This window comes from Lissotriton vulgaris, chromosome 10, assembly GCF_964263255.1.
Source record: "Lissotriton vulgaris chromosome 10, aLisVul1.2, whole genome shotgun sequence".
In the NCBI taxonomy this organism is placed as follows: Eukaryota; Metazoa; Chordata; class Amphibia; order Caudata; family Salamandridae; genus Lissotriton; species Lissotriton vulgaris.
Genome location: NC_141698.1, coordinates 61,017,041 through 61,041,154, shown reverse-complemented (window position 1 = coordinate 61,041,154; position 24,114 = coordinate 61,017,041). Strand labels below are relative to the sequence as shown.

The 24,114-nt window shown below is 45.8% G+C and overlaps 1 protein-coding gene across 2 annotated transcripts in view; it reads left to right on the top strand.

Annotated features, from left to right (window-relative positions):
* The window catches only part of PRKCB (protein kinase C beta), a 963,846-nt gene that overhangs the window by 608,846 nt on the left and 330,886 nt on the right, over window positions 1–24,114 (top strand). For both annotated transcript variants that reach the window (XM_086940462.1, XM_086940461.1), the window contains exon 9: window positions 15,246–15,392. In XM_086940462.1, the coding sequence (XP_086796588.1) occupies window positions 15,246–15,392 (147 nt within the window). The remainder of the gene's footprint in view (window positions 1–15,245; window positions 15,393–24,114) is intronic.

Sequence of the window (24,114 nt, the reverse complement as noted above, 5' to 3'; positions counted from 1 at the left end):
CGAGAAATGCATTTCGCTGCCTGAAAACTGAGCAGGAGTGCATAACTTGGGTCAGAAAGCAGACGAGATGCAGGGAGACTGATAGATGCAAGTATTGTCTCTATCCGTGATAGGCATCAGTTTTACTGTTTCCGGAGAGCACTTGCCTACTCCAGTCATACTCCCGGGAGCAAAGAATCTTTGAAAAGATGTAACTGCAAAACAGGAACAAAGTACAAGAAATATGCCAAAAATTGAAAAATTAGAATTTTGCAAGATTATGCTCTCGTCATAAAACTTATGTCTGAACTTATTTGGTTGTCAATGGCAAATGGCCAAACTTTCTGACTTAAGTAAGTACAGATTGGTAGCCGTGGGCGAGAAGGGGGTCGCGATTGTCAGGCCGGAGTGTATCACCTATATGTGTGCTGTCTAATCAACCAAAAATATTGTAAATGTTGTAATACAGAGACTGAAATGTTTTCTACAGCGCATTGTTCGCCACCGGCAAATGTTCTCATTTGCTGGCTCATTAAAGCACCAGATTGGTAGCCACGGGGGTCAGGCCTGTTCTGCTGTAGTAGTAGCCCCAGTGGCACTTTTGATGCCTGCCAGGAACTCTGCTCGCGCCATTACCCTCATGGACAAACACGTAAGCACAAGTACAGATTCCAGTTTACCAGGAGGGCCCATGAATGAAACCTGTCTTATGCTTCCTTGCCTCCTGGGCTAGGAATCTGCAGATAAACACAACATCACATTCGATGTATGGCCAAAGGATCACCTTTGGCCAGTAAAATAACTTTGACAACATTTTCTTTGACATTAGTTATGTCTGTAAAGGATCTGAGGTCTAGACACAAATAGGGCTTCACCCGGAGGCATTTGCATTTATCTATCAGCCCTTTTATTACAGCATACCTCAAGATTGGTGTACTCTGCCCTACATATCCTCTGAACTGTGCCCCTTCATCACTGCTGAGTAGAGGGGTGTCCATGTCTACTCAGCCTATTGCATCCTCTGAAATGACTGAATCTTATGAGTAAGAGATAGAGATGTTCTAAGAGCTGTACCCTTAGAACATCTTCATCTCTTACACATAAGACCTGAAGAGTAGCCCCCTTAGAACATGTTCATCACTTACTCGTAAGACTCGAAGAGCAGCACCCTTAGAATACCTTCATCTCTTACTCGTAAGACCTGAAGAGCGGTACCCTTAGAACATCTTCATCTCTTACTCGTAAGACTCGAAGAGCGGCACCGTTAGAACATGTCCATCTCTTACTCGTAAGACTTGAAGAGCGGCACCCTTAGAACATCTTCATCTCTCACTCGTAAGACTCGAAGAGCAGCACCCTTAGAACATAATCTCTTACTCGTAGAACTCGAAGAGCGGCACCCTTAGAACATGTCCATCTCTTACTTGTAAGACTTGAAGAGCGGCACCCTTAGAACATGTCCATCTCTTACTCGTAAGATTCGAAGAGTGGCACCCTTAGAACATCGTTATCACTCACTCGTAAAACCTAAAGAGAGGTACCCTTAGAACATCTTCATCTCTCACTCGTAAGACCTGAAGAGCGGTACCCTTAGAACATGTCCATCTCTTACTCGTAAGATTCGAAGAGTGGCACCCTTAGAACATCGTTATCACTCACTCGTAAAACCTAAAGAGAGGTACCCTTAGAACATCTTCATCTCTCACTCGTAAGACCTAAAGAGCGGTACCCTTAGAACATGTTCATCTCTTACTTTTAAGACTCGAAGAGTGGCATCCCTAGAACATCTTCATCTCTCACTCGTAAGACCTGAAGAGCGGCACCCTCAGAACATCTTCATTTCTCACTCGTGTAAGACTCAAAGAGCAGCACCCTTAGAACATCTTCATCTATTACTCGTAGAACTCGAAGAGCGGCACCCTTAGAACATGTCCATCTCTTACTCGTAAGACCTGAAGAGCGGCACCCTTAGGACATGCCTATCTCTTACTCGTAAGACTTGAAGAGAGGCACTCTTAGAACATCTTCATCTCTCACTCGTAAGACCTGAAGAGCGGTACCTGTAGAACATCTTCATCTCTAACTCGTAAGACCTGAAGAGCGGCACCCTTAGAACATCTTCATCTCTCACTCGTAAGACCTGAAGAGCGGTACCTGTAGAACATCTTCATCTCTCACTCGTAAGACCTGAAGAGCGGCACCCTTTGAACATCTTCATCTCTCACTCCTAAGACCTGAAGAGCGGTACCTGTAGAACATCTTCATCTCTTACTCGTAAGACCTGAAGAGCGGCACCCTTTGAACATCTTCATCTCTCACTCGTAAGACCTGAAGAGCGTTACCTGTAGAACATCTTTATCTCTTTCTCGTAAGACTCGAAGAGCGGCACCCTTAGAACATCTTTATCTCTTACTCGTAAGACCAGAAGGGCAGTACCCTTAGAACATCTTCATCTCTTACTCATAAGATGCGAAAAGAGGCACCCGTAGACCATCTTCATCTCTTACTCGTAAAACCTGAAGATCGACACCTGTAGAACATCTTTATCTCTTTCTCGTATGACTTGAAGAGCAGCACCCTTAGAACATCTTCATCTCTTACTCATAAGATGCGAAAAGAGGCACCCGTAGAACATCTTAATCTCTTACTCGTAAAACCTGAAGAGCGACACCCTTCGAGCGTATTCATCTTATTAGTAAGATTTTCAGAGCAGGACTCTTAGGACATTTTTTCTAATACTCATAAGACCTGAAGAGCGGCACCCTTAAACCATCTTCATATTTTACTCATAACACCTGAAGAGCAGCACTCTACGAAAATCTTCATCGCTTGCAGCACCCTTGTATCATCTCATCTGGTGCTCAGCAGCAGAGGGCCCTTGAAGCAATTTTTCTGGCAAATCCTAGAGTAATGCAGCTTTATTATGTATTACTGATTTTTCACGCGCCACCTGCAGCCCGCTGGCTGCTTAAGACGTGTTGAATGTGGCTGTATTTTCGCTATCGCACCACGCTGAATACTTTTTAATTGATAAATGAGGTGTGTACACAGCAGATGAGATCCGCGTCACACCTCGACGAATAAATTCATATTTATAAGGAAAGGTCGGCATTATACATAATGCTATTCAGGGTGTTAAACGATTTCTAAAAATCTGCATCTGTTCATTTTCCTAATATAACTCATGATTTCATGAAGGCTTCTTGGCACCAGAAGTGACCTGAAACAGCATACACCAAACCAACAAAGATTCACAGTATGCTTTTTCATGAATGAAGGACTGCCTCTTCCATCCAGTGTCCAAGTGAACAACTCAGTGTGTCAAAAAAGGGGAGTAGTAGTTAGGAGGCCAGAATCATAAGGAACAAGTCATTCCTGAAATTCTTTTATGCACCTGCCGTCCACCATCTCTCCTTGTTACACCCTCAACCTATCGCTTATGAAGACATGATCGATTAGAAGTATGTGATATGGCACTTGGATGGCGGCGGAGAGATCCGACGAATGAGTGTGTAAGCACAAAGTACGGTGCAATGCGCGTGCAAACTGTAATCTGTTGGAGTACCACACCTGGGCATGAGTAAAGGTACCGTAATAAAGTGACAAATAGAGACATTCATGTAATCTGCGTGCACCGGCTGCTCGGCGTTGTGTGTACACTACGGCGATACGTTTGCATTGAACATATTTACTTTTACTGTCTGAGTTCATTAGTCACCTATATACTCAAAGTGACATCTGCTCTGGTTTCACATTTGTAATGGTATGCATGTCATTTATCTATTGGTATTTTTATATTGGAAGCCTGGCTGGTGAGCAGTAGATCATATTCCATATTAATAAATGGGCATAGGGCCTAGAGAATGATTCAAGATCCTATACATTTGTAAAGAAGAGAATTAGAAGGGCAGCATTTCTGCTCTTGGGTCAGTGACTGGAGGAGCTGAAGCGGTCTTCATCGATGGTCGATAAAGTGCTCCTTGAAGAAGTAGATATTTAGTCCCTTTCGATTGCAGGCGGGAGGGTGCTCCCGGATGTATGGAAGGGTGCTATTCCAGATACTCAATGCCGGGGGTAAGCTTAGACTCCTCCTTTTTTCGTTTCTTTGCACCTCTTGGGTTTGAGGCTGGAGATGTCTTGATGGTGTCTGTTACTCCGACTGCACGAAGTGGTGGTTCTTCCAGCAACCATGATAGTGCACTAAGGCTTCCTTCAAGTTTTGAAGATGGTGTTGTCTTGGTGAAGCAGCCGATGCAGGTCTTTCACTGTGAGAAGGATGTGATCAGGTTCTTTTGTTCTTTAAGTTTGGAAGCCGTGAGCAGAATGCCTATCAATAAGGAGGCGAGCGTGCAGAACATTTCCCATATCTAGGTAGGTAGGGTCTATTGCTTAGATGGTCTTTGCGAAGTCTGCTTCAGGGAGGTCAGATCTTCATTTCCTCAGCACTGAGAACCTGTATCGGGCTGTCTGTTTTCTTGTAACATCTGTCATGTAGGAGAGGGGATTCAAGGGGTAAAGGGATTTAAGGACAGATTTTGTTTGGAGAACAGACTGTCCACCAAACACTTGGTCTGCGGTCTCATTTAGAGTCAAGAGGACAATCAACTTTCCCTCGGCAGAGCCCGTGTTTATGATGGAGCAGTGGCCATCGGAGGAAGGGCATTACATGGCCAGCCCTGTTTATGGTTAACTGTGTAACTTCCATTGTTTCGGTCTCTAATCGCCAAATAAAACCTAGGGGTGAGGGACAAAAAAAAATAAAAAAACATAATGACCCCCACACGTACTAAAAAAAAGCTCCCTGGGTGTGCGGGTCTTTAATAATTTGTTTTTCAATAACAAGCTCCCACATTGGGAGTTTGTTTTTGATAAACAAGAACTTTGTTAAAGATTGAGAACTGCCATGAAACCAAACATCGGCCGTCCAGCAAAATTTTTGTACCTTGCCTGGAACCACCATGACAGCGGTTCTTTCAAGGTAGAGATAGCACCACTGGGCCAGCTGTAGGCGGTAAATTTGGCAGATATTAGGTCCGCCACGCTGACAGACTGTACTGTGTCCACCAAACTTTAAATCAGACCCTTATTATTAGTAGCAGATGGAGGGGAGCATCCCTACAACTTCTTGTATGATAGCATTTTTTAATATGAGCTTTTATAATGTCATTTCTGAAGAGAAGGAATTTGGTTCTGGTTGTGTTTAGTTTAAGGTAGGAGCTTGACACACAACTTTCTGAGACTGACACACGGATGAGAATATTCAGCCATTTGTTCTTGCAAAGTCGTACGAGTTACATTTGGAGTGATGTTGTTCCTGCATGTGTATACTCATAATGAGTATTTTGAGCTTGTCTGACTCTCCTATCTTCGTTAGTTCGTGTATACGGTTTGCACAATGATCCCCTGGGCTGAGTGTATATGTGCCTGTAGGTTTATCAGCATGCTTGTTTGCTCCAAGATTCCCAGCCCGACACTTTCAGCAGTCTGTTTGCAGCCTCTCGTCGTTTGGTATCTATTCTCTGTCAACCAAACTAATAACTGTCAAACCTGGCATCATTGCCGTGGTTTTCCCCATAACTTATTGCCCTTCAAACCTCCTGTTTTGCTGACTTCATTTTTACTGCCCTTGTATTCTGGGCACTTTACCACTGCTAACCACTGCTAAATTGCCTGTACTCTCTCCTTAAAGTATGGTAGACTAGGCTTATACCCAATTGGAATATGTAATTTGCTTGTAAGTAGCCCTTTAAACATGTTTCACATTTGCCATTGCAGCCTGTATGTGCAGTTTTAAACTCGACCTGACTAAATAAACTTTTTTCCAGACCCAAACCTTCCTTTTTAATACACGTAAGTCACCCCTAAGGTAGGCCCTTGACAGCTTTGAGGGCAGGGTGCAGTGTATTTAAAACGTTGGACATGTACTTTTAAGTTTTATTTTTCCTACTAGTGAATAACTCTGAAATTAATTTTTAACTACTAAAAGGCCTACCTCTCCCATAGGATAATGATGGAGTTACCTTATTACATTTAATAAGCTCGAACTTCCAAATAGGAACAGGTAACCAGTTCATCTTTGGTGTCTTTGGAATTGTAATGGAAAATCCTCTATTATAGTAAAGTGGGAAAATGCTACTTTTAGAAAGTTGGCATTTTCCTGCCTTAGCCATTTAGTGCCTGCAGCCTGTGTCTGGATCACATGACTGGGTGTAACTGACAGTCGAGCTTTGTGTATTCTTCCTAGACAGCCACATACAATGGAGAGTTTATGTGTGCATGGATGGGTCATCACTAGCAGGATGGAATGGCAGAGCGGAGTACAGCCCAACTTAAACTTGAACAGGGTGTGTCCTGCCCCCAAACAAAGGACTGCATATCCCCTGTAGTTAGTCTGGAGCCAGGGCCAGGGAGGCAGGCCACCTGTGCACTTCAAAGGGAAACCTCTAGAAGCTTCTACCACTTCAAAGGAAGGCCCAGGTATTAATATTGGACCCCAGACATCAACTCTTCAATACACTTCAGGACCTGTGGAGACTCTGCCAGGAAGGTCTGCTGTGCTGCTGAAAGGACTTCCACCCTGCTGGACTGCAGCCCTGATGGACTACAGTCTTTCGGATTGCTGCCATGCTGCCCTGCTGGAGTTAGAGGGATTGCAATTGCACCTGAACCCAGGTGGGACTCCAAGGGTTAGTCTGCTGGCCTCCTATTCAGAACCACAGAGACATAACAGGCTCCCAACCACCTGAACCAGCACCCAGATACAGATGGAACATGTCCCTGACCCCCTAGTGGTACCCCCTCAAGTCCTGGTCCCTTGGTGTTGCCTCCGTGGAGCTGAATTGAAGTTTTTGGGCTCTTTGAAACTGAAAATGAGCCAGTTGGTGCCAAAACCTTGTCGCTCACACTGCTCACCATTGCGACGTTTCATCAACACAACCTTTCGCACTACAGCATCGAACGATCGCGGAGAGCACCATCATGAAGCTCTAGCCGACCCCTGCGATGACAACAGGATCTTTGGGCTAGAGCGATGACCGTCCGCGGCTTCCGGCCTGCTCTTAATGCTACAAGAACTACAATCCACGCTGCTTCATGCTCCTCATGGGCACCTTAACGCAAAAGGGACTCTGAACTAGGAAGATAACTTTTCAACAGGACTAATCTGGTGCCTGTATCCAATTTGCACTTTTTCACGGTCGACCTGATCTTGTGACTTTCTCCTGGAATCGCACGACCAGATAGCGTGAGTGGCGCTTTGGGCTTTTTGGTGCTATTTTCACTTAAATCTTAAAAATTGCATGTCTCCAGTCTTCTGATTGGACTTTTGTCATTTTGATCTGGAGTTATTTATTAATATTTGTTCTATTTTTCTAAATTGATGTGGGGTTTTTCTTGTGTGTGTTTTCATGTTATTACTGTCTGAAGTGCTGCATAAATACTTCACACATTGCCTCTAAATTACGCCTATTGCTCTGTGCTAAGCTGCTGGAGGGTTGAGCACAGGTTAATTTGGAGTTTGCTTGCACCTCACCCTGACAAGGATGGTGATTGCTGCTTAAGTAGGGTTTCACCTCCTCCAACCAGTAACCCAATTTCTCACAATACCTGTAGGCTGTCTGATCTCAGTCTGTTTATAGTGTCTGATCTGAGTGTACGAGAGACCTTTAGGCTCTGTCTGATATCAGCCAGTCTGATCTACAAAATGTATTCTTCTTGACCACCGAGTCAGAATCCTTTGGGCTGCATGTTTGCCTTCCTTCTCACAATATCTTTCCTAAAGCTCCCAGGATTGTATGTTTGGACCTTCTTGCTAGCATTTCTATCTATTAATGGCCTAGGACACCCTGGGTGATATATAGTATTTGCATTATCTGCTTTACAGTTACAGTATTTCCTCAGATCTTATTCTCTGAGACCTTGGGGCTGTATGTCCCTCTTCATGAACTGTAAGTTCTAAGTCTCCAAAATCCTATTTACCTGTCCGCCTAGAGTATCTTTTCTAAGTGTCTTAGACTATGGTTTTAACTGGATGCCTGACTGTAGTATCGGTTTTAGTTCTTGCATACAAGGCTGACATATACCCGCTCCTGACTGCTGCCTCAAGGCTGACATTGGCACATATGCTATTAAGTTTTTTTTTTTAATCTCTTCTGCATGTGGTCTAGGTTTCTCGGGAAGAGACCAGTACATATCCCTGCCCTAGATCTGTTGTAGGTCTCCTAGATTGATACCTGCGCATAACCCATCACTAGATGTTCTGTGTCCCCCATCAAGCTTAGCACTTATATCCTTCCTGTATTGGTCCTAGGCGGACACACTGACAGCAACACATATCCCTCCCACAGATCTATTCTAGGTTTTCCAGTCTGATTCATGCTCATAGCCCTTCCCTGTTGTACGTACCGTGGCCATCCGGCCCGCACTTTGCGCGTGAGTTCTCCAGTCATGAATTGTGTTCTCTCTCCCATAGAGGCACTACAGGATGCCAACAAAAAATTGACTGAGCTGTTCCTAAGGAGAAGGAAACGGTCACTAAGGTAGGAGGGATAGTGCTCGATGGAGGACCACCCCTGGGTATCCAATTTGTTGGATATAATGGCCTCACACACCATTGCGAGTGTCATGCTTCATCATCGGCAATGCTCCTCGTTGGGCAGGCGGTGCAATGCCCAACGGGCTCACCTCAAAGAGGGGCTCTTTGTCGGAGATCTTTTATCCAACTGCCTATGGGTGAAGTGTGGGTGAGGGGCCAGGACAGAGCAGATGCCAACCATCCTGCATTTTGGTTCTGCTCAACCTGTAACCATCTCAAAGGGCGAGCAATATTTTCCCTCTATCAGCCCGGAAGAGCTGTAAAAGAGGTACTATCGATGGCCGGGAGGGAGAAACAGCAGCCTATAGGAGAGACCTTGCCAATGCAGCAATAGGAGCCCGTTCAGCTATTGAGATGCAAAACAGCCACTTGCTGACAAACATGAATGAAAACTATGCTGGCGACCTTTCCTGGTGCTGTGGTATTTAAATCTTCCTTTAAGCGTGTTTTAGAGTGCTGACATTTTGTTAATCAGTGAACAGACGCACCGGGGGAGTATGAGTCGCTCAGGATCAAAGAATTTGTTAAAGCAGTAAACACCGGAGTGAAGCACACTACTACTTGTTTTTATTTACCACCATATTGCATTCTAGTGAATGCCCAAAGAGACTGGGTATTTCTTTTCTCCCCCAGGTAATATCCATTACATTATTTTCAATCACATGCTTACTAGCATCTTTCACACTAATTCTGAAGACTCCCAATGTTATCAAAAAGGGAGCAGAGGAATACATTCAAAAAGTGATTGCTAAAGAGCACACAGTTTGGCTAAATTGGAGGCCAAGATTAAAAACTATGTCTCCTGGTTCTACATTTCCAAATAGTCCAATAGACCGCAATTAGGGTGGCAGTGATTTTGATGGCAAAGCCAAGGGGTTACCTTTCCTTGGGAGAGGTCAGTGTTGTGGCCCTGCCCAACTTTAGAATACGGTCTTTATTTCCTGCATATTTAGGTCAAGTGTTGAAGCTGAGATTAGACTTCTATTCAATAAGACTTTATTTCGGATATATTTCAATCCATAAAAGCACAAAAATTCATTAAACAATTCATAGATAAAATCACAGTTTCTAAAAAACAAATAGTACATGTTACATCAATGAGTAAGTAGGCAAGATCATAACTAAAGTGCAAAAGGTACAGACTTCTAGTATCCTTGTTCCAGAGCTAAAACATTCTCACTGGACCTGGCAATGTGTTTTTGGTACGCACTGCGTGTGCTACATACTGATATTTATAATTGGTGTTTCAAAGTTTAAGGCTATTTAATTCCATTTGTATACCAGAGTCGCTTATTATATGGAAACCTATTTCTCCAAAGTTGCAATAGTGAGCTGTCTTGGGTTACACCAGGAGGTGGGGAAAGGATTAGAACTCAAAGACAGGATAAATAGTAATTGCAGACGATAAACTCAATCTCCAGCCATATTATATCATAAAATAACCTCATTTAGAGGAGGGGGATTTAAAATTAAACCATAGAAATGGGCTACAAGACTTTAAGCCCCCCTAAAAGTCTACTGATGTCTATGCGTGGGTAAAGTGTCTCCACAAGCACGTGTCTTCACATGTGCAAAGTGTCCTTCGAAGGGATAATGTCAGGTTGGCCACCATAGCTCTATATTGCAAACCGAGACGAGCATAGAGGCAATCCGTATATCCAGGGCTTTGAGTGGGATGAAAAAACTGGGGGGTCTCTCAAAGGGGCGTGGCCATTGTAATTAAGGGCTTGGCTTACAAACACATAAACTAAAAATCTGTGCTTAGCATAGTGTGCCGCCTGACTTGTATTTTGCTGTTTCTGTTATTGCATCCAGATATCTGATACAAAAAGTATCATCATACCTACAAGAAATCAGGACTATTGGCTTTGTCAATGGTTGTTAGTTGCATAAGATAAATAAGCAGCAACTATGGCTTGTATATATTTTTGAAAAAGCTTCCACTTGAAGCCCTGGTGACACCACAACAATGTTGCTGCTCCTGAGTTTCAAAAAGAGAAGGGAAAGCCAGAGAGAAAATGACTCTTTAACCCTTTCGCTGCGGCGGCTATTCCGCCGCAGCGCTAAAGGGGCGGGGCGGCCGCGCGGCCGCCGCATGCTGGTGACAGAACCGCTCCGTCACCAGCTACAGTTGAGCTGTGCTGGTGACGGAGCGGTTCCGTCATGACCCGCCCCGCTCATTAAACCTGCCGCGCAGGCGCGAAATCAGCGCCACGCAGGCGCGGTGGCCGGGCCATGACGGAACCGCTCCGTCATCAGCACAGCTCAACTGTAGCTGATGACGGAGCGGTTCCGTCATCAGCAGGGGAGGGGTTAAAGGATTTTCCTTCCCCTACAGGGCTCACCTGGCATGACGTCATACCGTAACTTCTCCACTAGTGAGAAGTGAGCAGTGTGAGCACGCGCACAACGACAGTCCGGGGGAAAAAATGGACCGCCTGTGTCAGGGCACAAAACAGAGCCCGATATAGTCCATTTCTGAGGCCTCCTTTTAAAAACTGCTGGTGCTCAGCACGGGTGAGACCCGGCCCACTTAAAGCCATTGGTATATCCATGCCGGGACTCACAAGGGAGAGCAGAAGACATGCCTGAACTGGAGAAGCACATCACACATGGACCTGGCACACTTGCAGAGAGAGCTGTGTGACCTGCCTTCACTACAGATGTTCTATGCCTTACAGACTCCTAGAGCCCTTTCCGGTGTGCAATTTTCTGCTACCCTGGCTCGGTCCTGTTCGGATTACACTTCATCCCTCGTGGAGATTCAACACTTCACTCGCAAGCAAAGCCCTGTAGATCTCAGATGTAATTTAGCTTCGGGGGTTTTTAGGACACTTTTTATTTTAATGCACTTGCGGCCGTTAAGTGGATTTTCCGGCAGCTCTCCCCTGAGCTCATCCAGAGATCTGAGACAGCGACGACAGCCTCCTAGGCCGCGGCTGCACTTCCGGGCTCGGGGGCGCGCGCTGGGCCCCCGGGTGCCCGGCCCGAGCCTTGATCCCTCTTTTCAGAGCAAACACTGCCCTGGAGCTCGAGCGGGTCCTCGCGGGTGACCTTGAGGAAGGGGGCGCAGAGGCGCGTGCGGCAGGAATGGGCGCGAAATAAGCAATTATCTCCGGCTGAGGTCGGGAGATAGCGCGTGCCCCTCGCCTCTGCGGCGCGCGGCGGCCCGAGCGCACCGCTGCGCGCGGGGTAATGGGATTTCACGCCAGACTGCGCCCTGTGCGCGCGCCACAATATGGCGCAACCCTGAAAGGGCATGGGACCTGGGATGCGCGCTTAGAGAGCGCACACATCTGGTGGAGCGAGGGTGGACGCTTGCTTGGGCCGTGCTCGGAGGCGACAGAGCATTAGTCTGACCTTGTTATCCAGTGTTGGCACTAGGAGTGTGGTGGTTCATGTGCTGGCGGGAGAGGCGTGCATGCACTGTGAAGAAAAAACAATCATCCGCTTCTCTCCCCACCAAGGGCTATCAGTCGCATAGCACACTGTGTGCATTATATATAGTAAGAGATATTCTGTCATTCATGTTACTACTTGGTGCACAGCAAAAGCAGGGAGGCAGACGGTGCCAGGGCCCTGTTGCAACCATTGAAAATAGCTGTTGGGGTGGTAAATACAGCAATTTTCAGGGTTCAACGAGCCCTTCAGGGCTCTGGGCTCTTCTGCATCTGCTGCACTAATGGCAGCTGCCGGGGGCGTCGTGAACACCTTGGTGCACATTTACAAGGCCCTTGCACCACCTTTGCATCATTTTTAACATGGGAAAAGTGACGCAAAAGTGGCGCAAGGGCGTTCTAAATAAGCCCCCTAATCTTTAGCATCTGTAGGAGGGGGTGTGTTTTTTTAATAGGCCTCTTTTGTCAGCAGCTCAGCAGAAAAAAAGCTCCTAATGCTGTTAGAAAGGAAGATGGGTTGATGGAAAAGGGAAAGGTTGAAAGGAAAGAGAAGTGAAAGAGAAGGAGGATGTGTGACAGGAACGATGAATGAGTGGCTGAATGGACAGATGACTGGATGGGTGAAAGGGTTGTAGAGTAAAGGGAAATCTGAGAAGATGGATCTATTCATAGGTGGATAAGTCAAAAGATGGGTGTATGAGTGAATGGATGTATGGATGCATGCATAGATGATGGATGTGTGAACGTATGGTTGGATGGAATAAACAATGGAAGGATAGAGAGAGGTTTGGCTTTAGGGCAGGGGGACCGGTGCAGCCACTCCTGGCACTTACCCCCGGGGCACACTGTGTTAAAATAACACGCTTTTAAAAGCACCTGCTGCAGGGTTCCTTTTGTGTCTAGCAGTTTTCAGGCAACAGTAACAATGTGAAGAGAACTCTGATGATTAATGTTCCTGTTGGAGAGAGATCACATTTTGAATCATAATAAGGTAGTGCAGAGGGTTAATATACCTGTAATAAAGAACGTGTACACGGAATATCACAGAACTGAAGTTTATGTAGATAGCTCAGTGGGTTATTGCTGTTGTCATAGAGATCCCTTTCTTACTTGCAGCTCATAAGTTACAATCCTAATATATCACAGTGACCTATAAACTGTCATCAAGGAGGTGCATGCAGACTCCATGGTATAAGTTAGACCATAATCTTTTTTCCACAATTTTAATCTTCCTATTGTTAAAAAGGGTTCGTGGGGATAAAAAACCATTCTTATCAGTAAAGTGAAAACTATCCACCGTTGTATCTTTTAAATCCTGAGTTTGTGTTTTCCAGAGTAAGCCCTCTTAAAATATACTGCTTACTAGCATGGATAACATGTGATTCTTGCACCCTGTAACCCTATTGTTGTATGTAACATTTTCTATACACCGATTTACACATGTATGATTCTTTGTCTCCATGTATTGTGTGTGAGATGTAAAGTGCTCTGACACCCTAAGCTGGTATGAGAGGCACTATAAAACAAATCAAATGCATGTGGAAGAGGGGCTATGGAGAGATGAGGCACTATTGGAGGGTGGTAGTGATGGAATCTGTGGAGACAAGGTCATTGGGGCTCTCCAAAAGAGAATCACACGCAGGGCGCAATCAGCGCCAAAGCCAGCCCTGGATGGAGAAGTGTGGCTCACTGGTTAGAGGAGGCAAACCTGGAAGCAGAGGTCAGCCCGGGACCAGGGTTCAATTCCCGGCTCGGCGGGGTCTTGAGTCCTAAAATGTCCATGGACTCTACAATTCTCGCTCCGGTGCCTACTCGACTCACGGGTTCACACTCTGCGACTCTGGGCAATAGCTTGCTTAATCTCCACAACGGCCCCTCGCGGCGGATGCCTGGCTTTCACCTTGCGGATACCCTGCCGGGGTTATCTCACAGGGGAATACCAGGACGGGTTCCCCTAAGCAAGCGCTTAGAAACCGTTTGGTGATTTGCGCTATATAAATTCCTTTACATTTACATGGAATGGAGAAACATTGAATCATGGATGAAAGAACAAATCGATAACAGTATGCAAAGGTGAAATGGTGGATATCAGAGGGTGCATGGACGGGTGAATGGACAGGTGCTTGGATGTACAAGATAAGAGAGCACTTTTAGGGTGGGCCGGGCTCACTTCCTTCACTTGCTTGGTGCCATCAGGGTTTTGGTGTAAAGCAGATGGTATTTTACTTTTGTTTTTATGCAGCCTAAGTAGGGTGACCAGGCGTCGCGGATTTACCCGGACAGTCCCTGTTTTTCACCAGCTGTCCCGGCTGATTTTAGGAAATTGAGCTCATGTCCTGGTTTTCAGACAGGGTCGGCTGAAAACGGTTGGAGGTATCTTTTTATTTTTTTGCAAAGCAGGAATAGTTAGCAGCTGCTATATAAAAGCAATTTTATTAACAGGCATGCTACTGCCATTAAAATGGAATTTTTATGTATGTTCTTACTGCCTCTTCTGTAATTCTCTCCTAAGGAGCAATGGGTTGCAGTAAAATTGTAATCCTTCTTCTATGTTTGGGAAATGTCCCGGTGTTCGGCTTTAAAGTTGTAGTCACCCTAAGTCCATTAGGAGTGTAATCACTTGCTTTGACCATTTAAAAAATGATACCTTATCCCCGTCAACATGGATTTTGCACATTGGAGACAGAGTACTCCAGTTGTGTGTGTGTGAGAGAGCGAGAGAGAGAGAGAGAGACACACACACTCTCTCTCTCTCTCTCTCTCTCTCTCTCTCTCTCTGTCTCTCTCTCTCATGCCCTTTTTCATATGGTCTGTCTTTCATTGCCTCTTCTTTTTTCTCTCTCTCTTTCCTTTCTTTTTTTCTCTCTCTTTCTCTTTTTTGAGTTCCTGTTTGCCCTATTTGTACCATAGGGTAAAACCAGGGGTTGATGAGTTTCTTGGGATGTTCAGGGATGGAAGATTAGGGGGTGTCTTGGAGTTTTGAGGGAATGAAGCTTTGGGGATGTGTTGGCGTACTTCTGGATGCACAAGGTTTGTTGAAGGAGGGGCAATTTTGTGAACAATAAGAGGCTATTTTTCGTTTGTGAAGAGATAAAGTAGATTTTCATGTGATTTTCTGCCTTCTCCAGAGTGAGCCAGCAGAAGAGGGTGGTTCAGTGTAAAGAATCCCTTTCTGGCGTTGACCTGGCGTGGGCTAATGCCTTGTGCATCAGATTTATCCAACACTGTCTATCCCAAACACATTAATAGCAAACATGTGCTTCTTCTCTTTTCAGAGAGCAAAAATTGGCCCCGGACCCAAAGATGCAGATGGAAAGATGGCCAACTCGACGGCCAGATTTGACAATAATGGAAACAGAGACCGCATGAAGCTGTCAGACTTCTCTTTCCTTAAAGTTCTGGGGAAAGGAAGTTTTGGAAAGGTAAGGAGGCAGCCACTGCGGTCATACCTGTGGACAAAGCGCTGCACGGGAACATACATTCCACATCAGTGACTTCTCTTTCCAGCTTAGCACAATATGAGCTGTAGATAGACTAAAGTTGACACAATCAGAAGTTTGAAAGGACCAGTCATACCTCCATGGGGGAAGCAACGCTGGCCTGTCATCCTTCAATGTGTCTGGCCGAAGGACCCTTTACTTCACAAACAAGTTGTGCCGCTGCCCATCTTTCAGCATCCTTGTTTGATGCAGACTCTGACCTCTAGGATCAAACTTCTTGGCAAGTTGCCTGACTAAAATAAATGCGTAATGGTGAAGGGCGGGACATTGTTATTTTTAGGGCCTCTCTCGTATTTACATTTCACATTCAAAATAGTTTTACTCAACAGGAGCAGCCTCTTAGACACTTTGTTGTTGCAAGTCTTCCCTGGTCTCAAAAGTCCCAACATTGATTGTGTATTTAGAAGGACATTTAATTTCGTAGACCTTTTTTGATCCAAGAATAATGAAGAAGGTTCTCCCTGGCGTAGATCCAGCTACAAATTTGGAAAAGGGGGTGGTGATGGACAGAGTTTCTGAATGATGCAGAATACTCTTACCCAGTCAAGAGATCAGGGCTTGATCCATCACCGTTTTTTAGCTCACTGCACCATCCCAGCTCAGAACCTGGCTACATGCAAATTAGTCTGTTCCTATCCCAGCTACATACATGACACGATTAGAAGGTATATTTGTGGAGTCTGCCAGAAACTGCCTGATCTAAGAAGGTCAAAACACTTGACTAGTAAATGCTGAGTTTAGTTTATGGGATAAGACAGGCTCTAATAAAGGCATGAGGGCAGCGGCGTAGCTAGACCTTTGGCTGCCCGTGGCGGTCCCTGCATCGAATGGGAGAGCGGGGGGTGCTGGTGATTCCTGCGTCTGCCGCCCCACGACAGCCACAGGTAAGAGCGGGGAGGGGGATAGGACACCCGCCCCTCCCTAAAAAAATCGTGCCCCCACCCCCTTGCTATGTCACTACATGAGTGAAAGAAGATTGTGTTCTACTAGACAGGGATTTGGAAAAGGGGGTTCCTCGGTCTAGACAGGAGCATGCGAGGGGCGTTACCCCCAATCCTGGCAGAAGCACACTAGGACATGGGTAATGCCTGTGCACGGTCTAGCCATAATCATGCCACATGTATTGCCTAGTTCTACAGAGGAGCGTGATACGACATGGCCTTCACCTACAAAGGAACATTCCACTGTCATAAACTCACTATAGACAGAAGCACTGTAATTGTAATTGCATCAATATAGTGCTTACTACCCCTGACGAGAAAGAGCATGAGTGAAAGGTGGTCTCTACAAAGAAGCATTCTAGTGGCACCAGGAAAGGACAGCTTATTCCATACAGGAACATGCTAGGGGACTTTTCGCCATGCATTGTTATACTCACCAGGTCCTTCAGGGGCTCATCAGTAGAAGCAAACTTTAGCAAAATGGAAGAGATTCGAAATCCCACAACTTTTATTAATTGGTGCTGTGGGTCTTGTGTATTACAACTCAATCACCTAATTAATTTGCAGTTAAATTGATGAACCAAAAAGAGATGCAATAAATAAACACAGAAACCTGAATCAGATGCCTTATCTTCAAGTGACATGGTTGCTATTGTGTTACAGCAAACAAAAACCAAATGAAGGACGGAATGCTGACAATGCAAACATTCTCCCCCAGTCACAAGATCTGGGTTAAATCCATCGTTCTTTTGCCCACTATGCCACCCCAGTTTGGACCCAGCCATATGCACATCAGTCTTGTCCCTGTGCCCCATGGGAACAGTCCAGACCGAACTGCCAAGCCAGATCCTCCCTGGACCGGAAGCAAGCATCCTGGGACCGGTTTCAGGGTATGTCACCCTTCTTCAGCCAGGCTAGCTTGAATCCAGTGGCACAGTGAACAGGGGACCCACGTCTGGGCATACCCATCCCACTTAGGGCGAAAAGTGTTACAGCAAGTAAATGATGGACGGAATGCTGACAATGTAAACATTCTCCCCCAGTCAAAAGATCTGGGTTAAATCCATCCTTCTTTTGCCCACTACGCCACCCCAGTTTGGACCCAGCCATATGCAAATCAGTCTTGGCCCTGTGCCCCATGGGAACAGTCCAGACCAAACTGCCAGGCCAGGTCCTCCCTGGACCGGAGTAAGCATCCTGGGACCGGTTTCATTGCATTAATATAGTGCTTAGTACCTCTGACGAGAAAGAGCATGAGTGAAAGGTGGTCTTTACAAAGAAACATTCTAGTGGCACCAGGAAAGGACAGCGTAGTCTATACAGGAACATGCTAGATGACTTTTCGCCATGCATTGTTTTGCTTTGTTCGCCCTAAGTTGGCAGGGTATGCCCAGACGTGGGTCCCTTGCTCACTTTGCCACTGGATTCAAGCTAGCCTAGCTGATGATGGCTGATTAGCCAGAAACCCGTCCCAGGATGCTTGTTTCCGGTTTAGGGAAGACATGGCTTGGCGGTTCGGGCTGAACTGTTCCCATGAGGCACATGGTCAGACAGATTTGCATATGGCCATGTCTGAACTGGAGTGGCAGAGTGAGCTAAAGAATGATGATGGATTAGACCCAGATCAGGTGACTGGGGGTGAGTGCTTGCAATGTTCAGCACTCCATCCATCATCCCCTTTGGTTTTGCTTAGTGCATATCTACATGATAACAGGAATACAAATGATTATGCGCACAAACTCTTGAGCGCCGAGCAAGATGGTGGTTCTGTGGAGACCATTACCAGCATATTCTTTTGCACAAGTGACAGGTTATTGTGGTGTACAAAAAAAACAATCTTTGTTGCCTGGAGGACCAGAAATCCCTACACATTCCTTCCCATGTAACAAATTCGAGGCATTCAGTAAGGAGGAGTGGATGCTGTGTCCTCCCTGTTCAGCGGCAACCTGCCAAGCTCCTATACTTTTCTGCCTTAGCAACTCAGCCTGAAGAGAAGTTAATCTGCTGGCGCATTAAATCCGACTGAATCCCGACTGCATCCTCGTCTGACTACCCCCACCGCAGCACCATGGCGAGCTCTGAGCACTGGCTTCCAGCTAGTAATTTACAATATAGACCGATGGTCGAAGCTGAATCTTTGGGGGTGCAGTGAAGACCAAGGATTTAAAGGGGAAGGGGGCATGCTGCCCTCCTTCCTGAGCCTTCTGAAGGCCACAAGGATACCGTTGCCCAGGTCTGATCACTTTTCTAAATGGCAAGGGGGTGTGTGCCCCCGCCTCGAGGGTTCGAAGGGCCCCGGGATCCCATCTCCCGGGGCAGGATTCTTTTTTGGGGGGAAAGGTGCATCGGGTACCCCTCTTTGAGACTCGGAATGGCCCTGGGGAAATGCATCTCCTTTGGCCTAATTATTAGTTTTGGGTGAGGGGCATGGGCCCCCGAGGCATCCAGTGGCCCTGAAGAACCCATTTTCCCTTGGCCCAATGGCAGCAGTGTCCTTGAGACCCCATCCTCCGGGACATTGCTGTACCCTGCCTGCAAGAGTGTGGGTAGAGAGAGCTTCAACTCCCTGCCCTCACACTTACTGGCAGGGGACACAGATTTCCTACCACTCAGCTGGAGCAAACTTTTATTTTTGTGATCCATGAGATGGGGTCTGTGGACCATGTAAGGGCCTGGGGGGAGGGGGTGGCGCTGCCCCATCCCCATAAAAGTATCATGTGACTCTGGGGGATGGAGTCCCTGGGGCCTGGCAATTACCCAGGAAGGGGGACACATGCCCCTTCCTAATGAATATAAAAAATACCCTTGGTCCTGGCCCCTCGGGGGGGGTGTGAGTGGGGTTAAAGCAAAGAAGTGGCAACCTTTTTGAGCTTTCTGCCAATTATGGTGGAATTCTGTTCAGTCATTTTTACAGTATCACTGTTCAGTTTCTCTATGGAAAATGGCATGGGGAAAGCGCAGTATGGTCCCCCTTTTTTTCTTCGCCCCTGCTTCACGGTCACTCTGAAACTTTCCAGAAAGAAGCTGAGGAGGATGAACTTCTTTTTTTTGGAATGTTTAGTGTAAATTTGTCAAACTGCCACAAAGTTAAAAGCAATGACTAACATCAATTTCCTCTTGAAACGTGGTCCTAGATGTAACTACCCAGTGGCAATCACCACTGGGTAAAAAAAAGATACATTAATTATATAAAGTAAGGGCTAAAGTAGGATTATAGTTACGTGATGAATTATGATTTAAAACATTTAGCATTTATAGTTTAGTGAGCTAACTATAACTTACACCCATGTCATGCCCTGCTTATGACCTCACATATTTCATTACTGATGACATGTTAAACTACAACATTGATGACATCACTGATGGCATCTCAAATCACAATGCCATATTATACAGTATATATTGAGCATACATTTGTGGGTCTATAGCATGGCAATAGCATAAGCCCTGGAGACAAACGTGATTGTGCATGTTGAAAGTTACTTGGTGCACCATTTTCATATCACTAAAGTTTGGGGTGCAACTATTATTCCATGTTAAATAAGGTAAAGTGTGAGAGTACCTGATATGAGATGCAGAGGTATGTTTTTGGCTTAAGGTCAAAACCTGTTCCCAAAAATCTGCAAGATAGGCCAAAGTTTCTATTGACAATAGCAAAGTAATCAATTTCGTAAATAAATTTAAAGAAAGAATTGAAGGTATTATCAATGACCAATTGAAAAAGTAAAGAGTTACAAGTATTTAAGAATAATCTATGATAAGACGTTAACTTGGTCCATGAGTATCATTACAAAGAAACAAAAGCTGGTATAATCAGCAAAGCTGTGAAAAGGATTACCAAGACATATGGAGAAAGATCAATAGGGCAATTTACAATCAAAACATCAGCTCTGTCCTTGACCTAGGTGCTGGCACGGGCTTTGGCTGTGTACACTGAGCAGTTGGCTACAGGCCCTGGCCTCCTGCCAGGCTCTGCACAGATTCTAACCAGAGATGGGCAACCTCCCACTGCACATGGCCTTGGACTGTGGGTATTGGACACCGGGGGGGGGTGGCCCCTGGGTGAGCTCTGTGCCAAATCTCCCACAGGCACCCAACACCCTCACAGGAGACAAACCCACAGTTTCTTGCCTTTTTATTTTGGACCAACATCACATGAGAATTGGCCGGTAGCTTTTTCACAGTATTGATGAGATGGGAATGATTGTAAGACCTCCATTAGAAGAACAGCAATCTATAAATGCACCAAAGGGGTAGGGTGCAGGAGGTGAATCGCCAGGCTTTTTTTCCCTTAAAATTTGTATTGTGCTAAACTGTACCTCACAGGATTTCTGTGCTGGGTCTTACAGGAGTACTGTGATACTCCAAGGCACACATTATTTTATGTTAAAGTTGGCTTTGAGGGGGTTCCTCTGAACCCCTCTCCACAAGTGTTAGGGGGGGTCAGGATGTCCCTACCCCATTATTATGTACTTTTTAAACTTTTTTAAACGTTTATTGGATACTGAGGCTGAGTCCTGTAATGGTGGCTGTATTTTCTTCAGTGTTGAGCCAGCCAGTCATATCGCTCTGTACAGTCCTGCGGTACTGAAATTAGTCAATGGGAGAAAAAGCTCCCTGCGCCCTATTTTTATCCATGCCAAGCTGAAAAATTACAAAAACTTTTCATCATTCCAGGCACAGTATTACAGCTTTGGATTAAAATATCACCCAAGCCAACCTACGTGTATGTATGTACAGAAAGGTTCAAATGTATGTAAAACCATAGAAATAAACTTACAAAATACACATTGATAGAGATGTCATGAACTGTAATGTCATGCAGTGGAACGTGGTGTGCCAAGGTATGGCCACCTCCCGTTGCAGATGAGGGACCGCGTCCTCGTGCAAAATGTGCTCCGCGCCATCCGTATTATAGAAAGGACTGCAGACGTTGGCACAAATATCCTGTTGCGCCCTGCGGCATGTACTGTAATACACCCTCAGGTGGTCATTCCAAGAAGCGCAATGTCCAGGGTTCCAATCAAGCTTTAATTTCTGTCAGAGGCTCAGACTCACAGGGCCCCTGTCTTCAATGTGATGAGCAGGCCGATGGGACTTTCCGTGAACAGAGACTGACAACCTATAAAGAGGAGTCAGTCTACCTCCCCCAGTTGCAGTCAAGCCATTCCCAAAGGCTCCTGGGGGAGTTTTTAGGCATTTGATGGTCTCAATAGACCCCTTGTGCTGAGCTGTGCAGGCAACAGCCAGTGTAACTCATTTATAGGACGAGGGATGAAAACAGTTGTTAATCCCTGGGTATTTTACGTTGTGCTAATCACACAATTATTTAGGGCTGCGTCTCCGTCCCTCAGCCCCTCTGACAGCTGTCCCGCGTCAGATCCAATTAGACTCCAGTCTAAAGTGACATGATGCGCTTGGAGTCTCTTTTTTTCTGATGGTCTCAGAGGCGATGTTTTGCGTGAAGGTTGCGTGAGTGAAACGCACCTCTGATATAACCCGCATTGCTTCCGGGTGAACATGGCTGCTGCGTCCGCGGGATGCGCTCCCTCTCGCGCCCCAGAGCTGAGCTCTGCGTCTGTCTCTCTGTTGTGCCAACAGCAGCGTCTCGTTTGTTTGTTTCGTTTGAAGTTCTTCAGCTAGGAAGTTGCGAATGCGTTTTCGATTCAAAGTCTTCGGCAAGAGACGCGCGCGGCTTCCCAGATGTTTGTGTGTAAATACGCAGCAATTAGTATCGGGGACGCGGCGCGTGGGAACCCGGCTAATCCTGACTGCAGCAGCTGCAGGTGAGTGCTCTGAACATGAAAAGAAAGGCGGCTTCATTAGCAAATGGGCGCGCGGATTCGTGTCCTCGTGGTCTTAGAAGCAGGCCAGCGTTTCCATACAGTAGATCTGTGGCCTTCCCCACTGACCCATGCAGCTGCTCTCCTTTTGCCATTTGCACTGGCTTCCCATTAGCTACTGTGAAAGGCAGTGGCGGCTGGAGACTTTTAAAAGTGGTGAGGCACGTGCAGCACATTGTCTTGTATTGTAATTGCATTTATATAGCTCTTACTGCCTCTGACGAAGCGCTTTTTCGGCGAGTAGCACGCTACTCCGGAACTCATAAAGGATTAGTGGCGAATTAGTATAGTGAAATATGAAAGTTATTTGAGTGGTGGATATGTTATACAGTTATTTGGATTGAGAAGGCTAGTGGAGGAATAGAAGAGGGAACAAGGTTTGCATTTATATAGCACTTGCTACCCTTGGTGGGGTGTTGAAGCGCTTTTTCGGCGAGTAGCATGCTACTTCGGAACCTATATATAAAAACTATAAAGGATTAGTGTTGAATTAGTATAGTGAAATATAAGTTATTTGAGTGGTGGATATGTTAGTCAGTTATTTGGATTGAGAAGGATAGCAAAGGGGTAGAAGAGGTAAAAAGGTTTGTATTTATATAGCGCTTGCTACCCCTGATAAGGTGTTGAAGTGCTTTTTCAGCGAGTATATAAAAAGTTAAAACATTTCTTAAAGTACAGACATGCTTATAGGTATGTTTTTTATTTATTTAGAATGTGCACCGATCACCTTTGCAATGCAAATATAACTTTATTTAAAATAAACATAAAGAAAAATAACCTTACCTTGATGAGCTGATTCTCCAGAATTGCGCTACCAGGCAACCATGTGCATGCTGGGTAATAGCATTCCAGTCAATCCATGTACTGCTGTCATGCTGCTTTTAATAGCAAACAGCATAACAGCACTGCCCTGATTGGCTGGGTCAGTGAAGCACAACGCTCCGTCGGAGATTGATTGGGCTGTGTTGATGCTCTTTCAGCTCCCAAGTAGCATTGATTATGGAAGTCAGAACTGCGCATGTCAGGCTAGCCATGGGCAAAAAGACGGACAATCTGACATGCACAGTTCTTTAATAGAGCCTCAATCGATCGCCGCACTGCTCCATAGCCCCACCCCTACAGGAATCAAATTCTTCAGGAAATGGAGTCTGGGGTGTAGGGGCTCGCAGTAGCGGGTCAACACACCCACACTCATACGGATGATCCGCCCCGGGTGAAAGGCTCCCCATTGGCTACTGTAACTAAGTCCAGAGTGGCTAACATAACTGACTCCCTATCTGCCCTATAAGGTGCTCCCTGGAGCGGACTCACCAATGGCCTCATGAGCTGGCTTCACGTTTGGCCATGCAATTTGCTCTGTATTTTTCCATGTACCTGCCTTTAATGTGCTTCTGTATGGCCCTTGTGAATAGCTCCTAGTTTTTCAGTCTCCCCAAATCTACCTAGAGCACTCACATCCGGGAAATAGCAGCCAGGAACACTTTTGAAAGGAGAGAGACATGTTTCTTGTTGGTCGGAACCAATAGGAGAAGGCAATGCAGGCCAGAAGCTCCAGATGACTAGAGACACTGAGTGTGACAGGTGCAGACTGATCCGAGGGGAGCAAGGAGATAATACATAGTGACACTGTGTTGTCTCCAAGAAGAAAAGGTGTATATATATTTATATGAAGGGGCACTGAATTACCAATTTATCAACCTTCTGAACTGGGGAAGCAAACATAGGACGAGGTGAACCAGGGAGTAAATCCGAACCACAACTTGGAGCCTTCCATGTCTCCCCCGGCAATAATGCTATCCATTCTCTAGTCGTATCTCAAGGGGAGCCATGTATATGAATCTGTATGCAGATGGGTTCCAA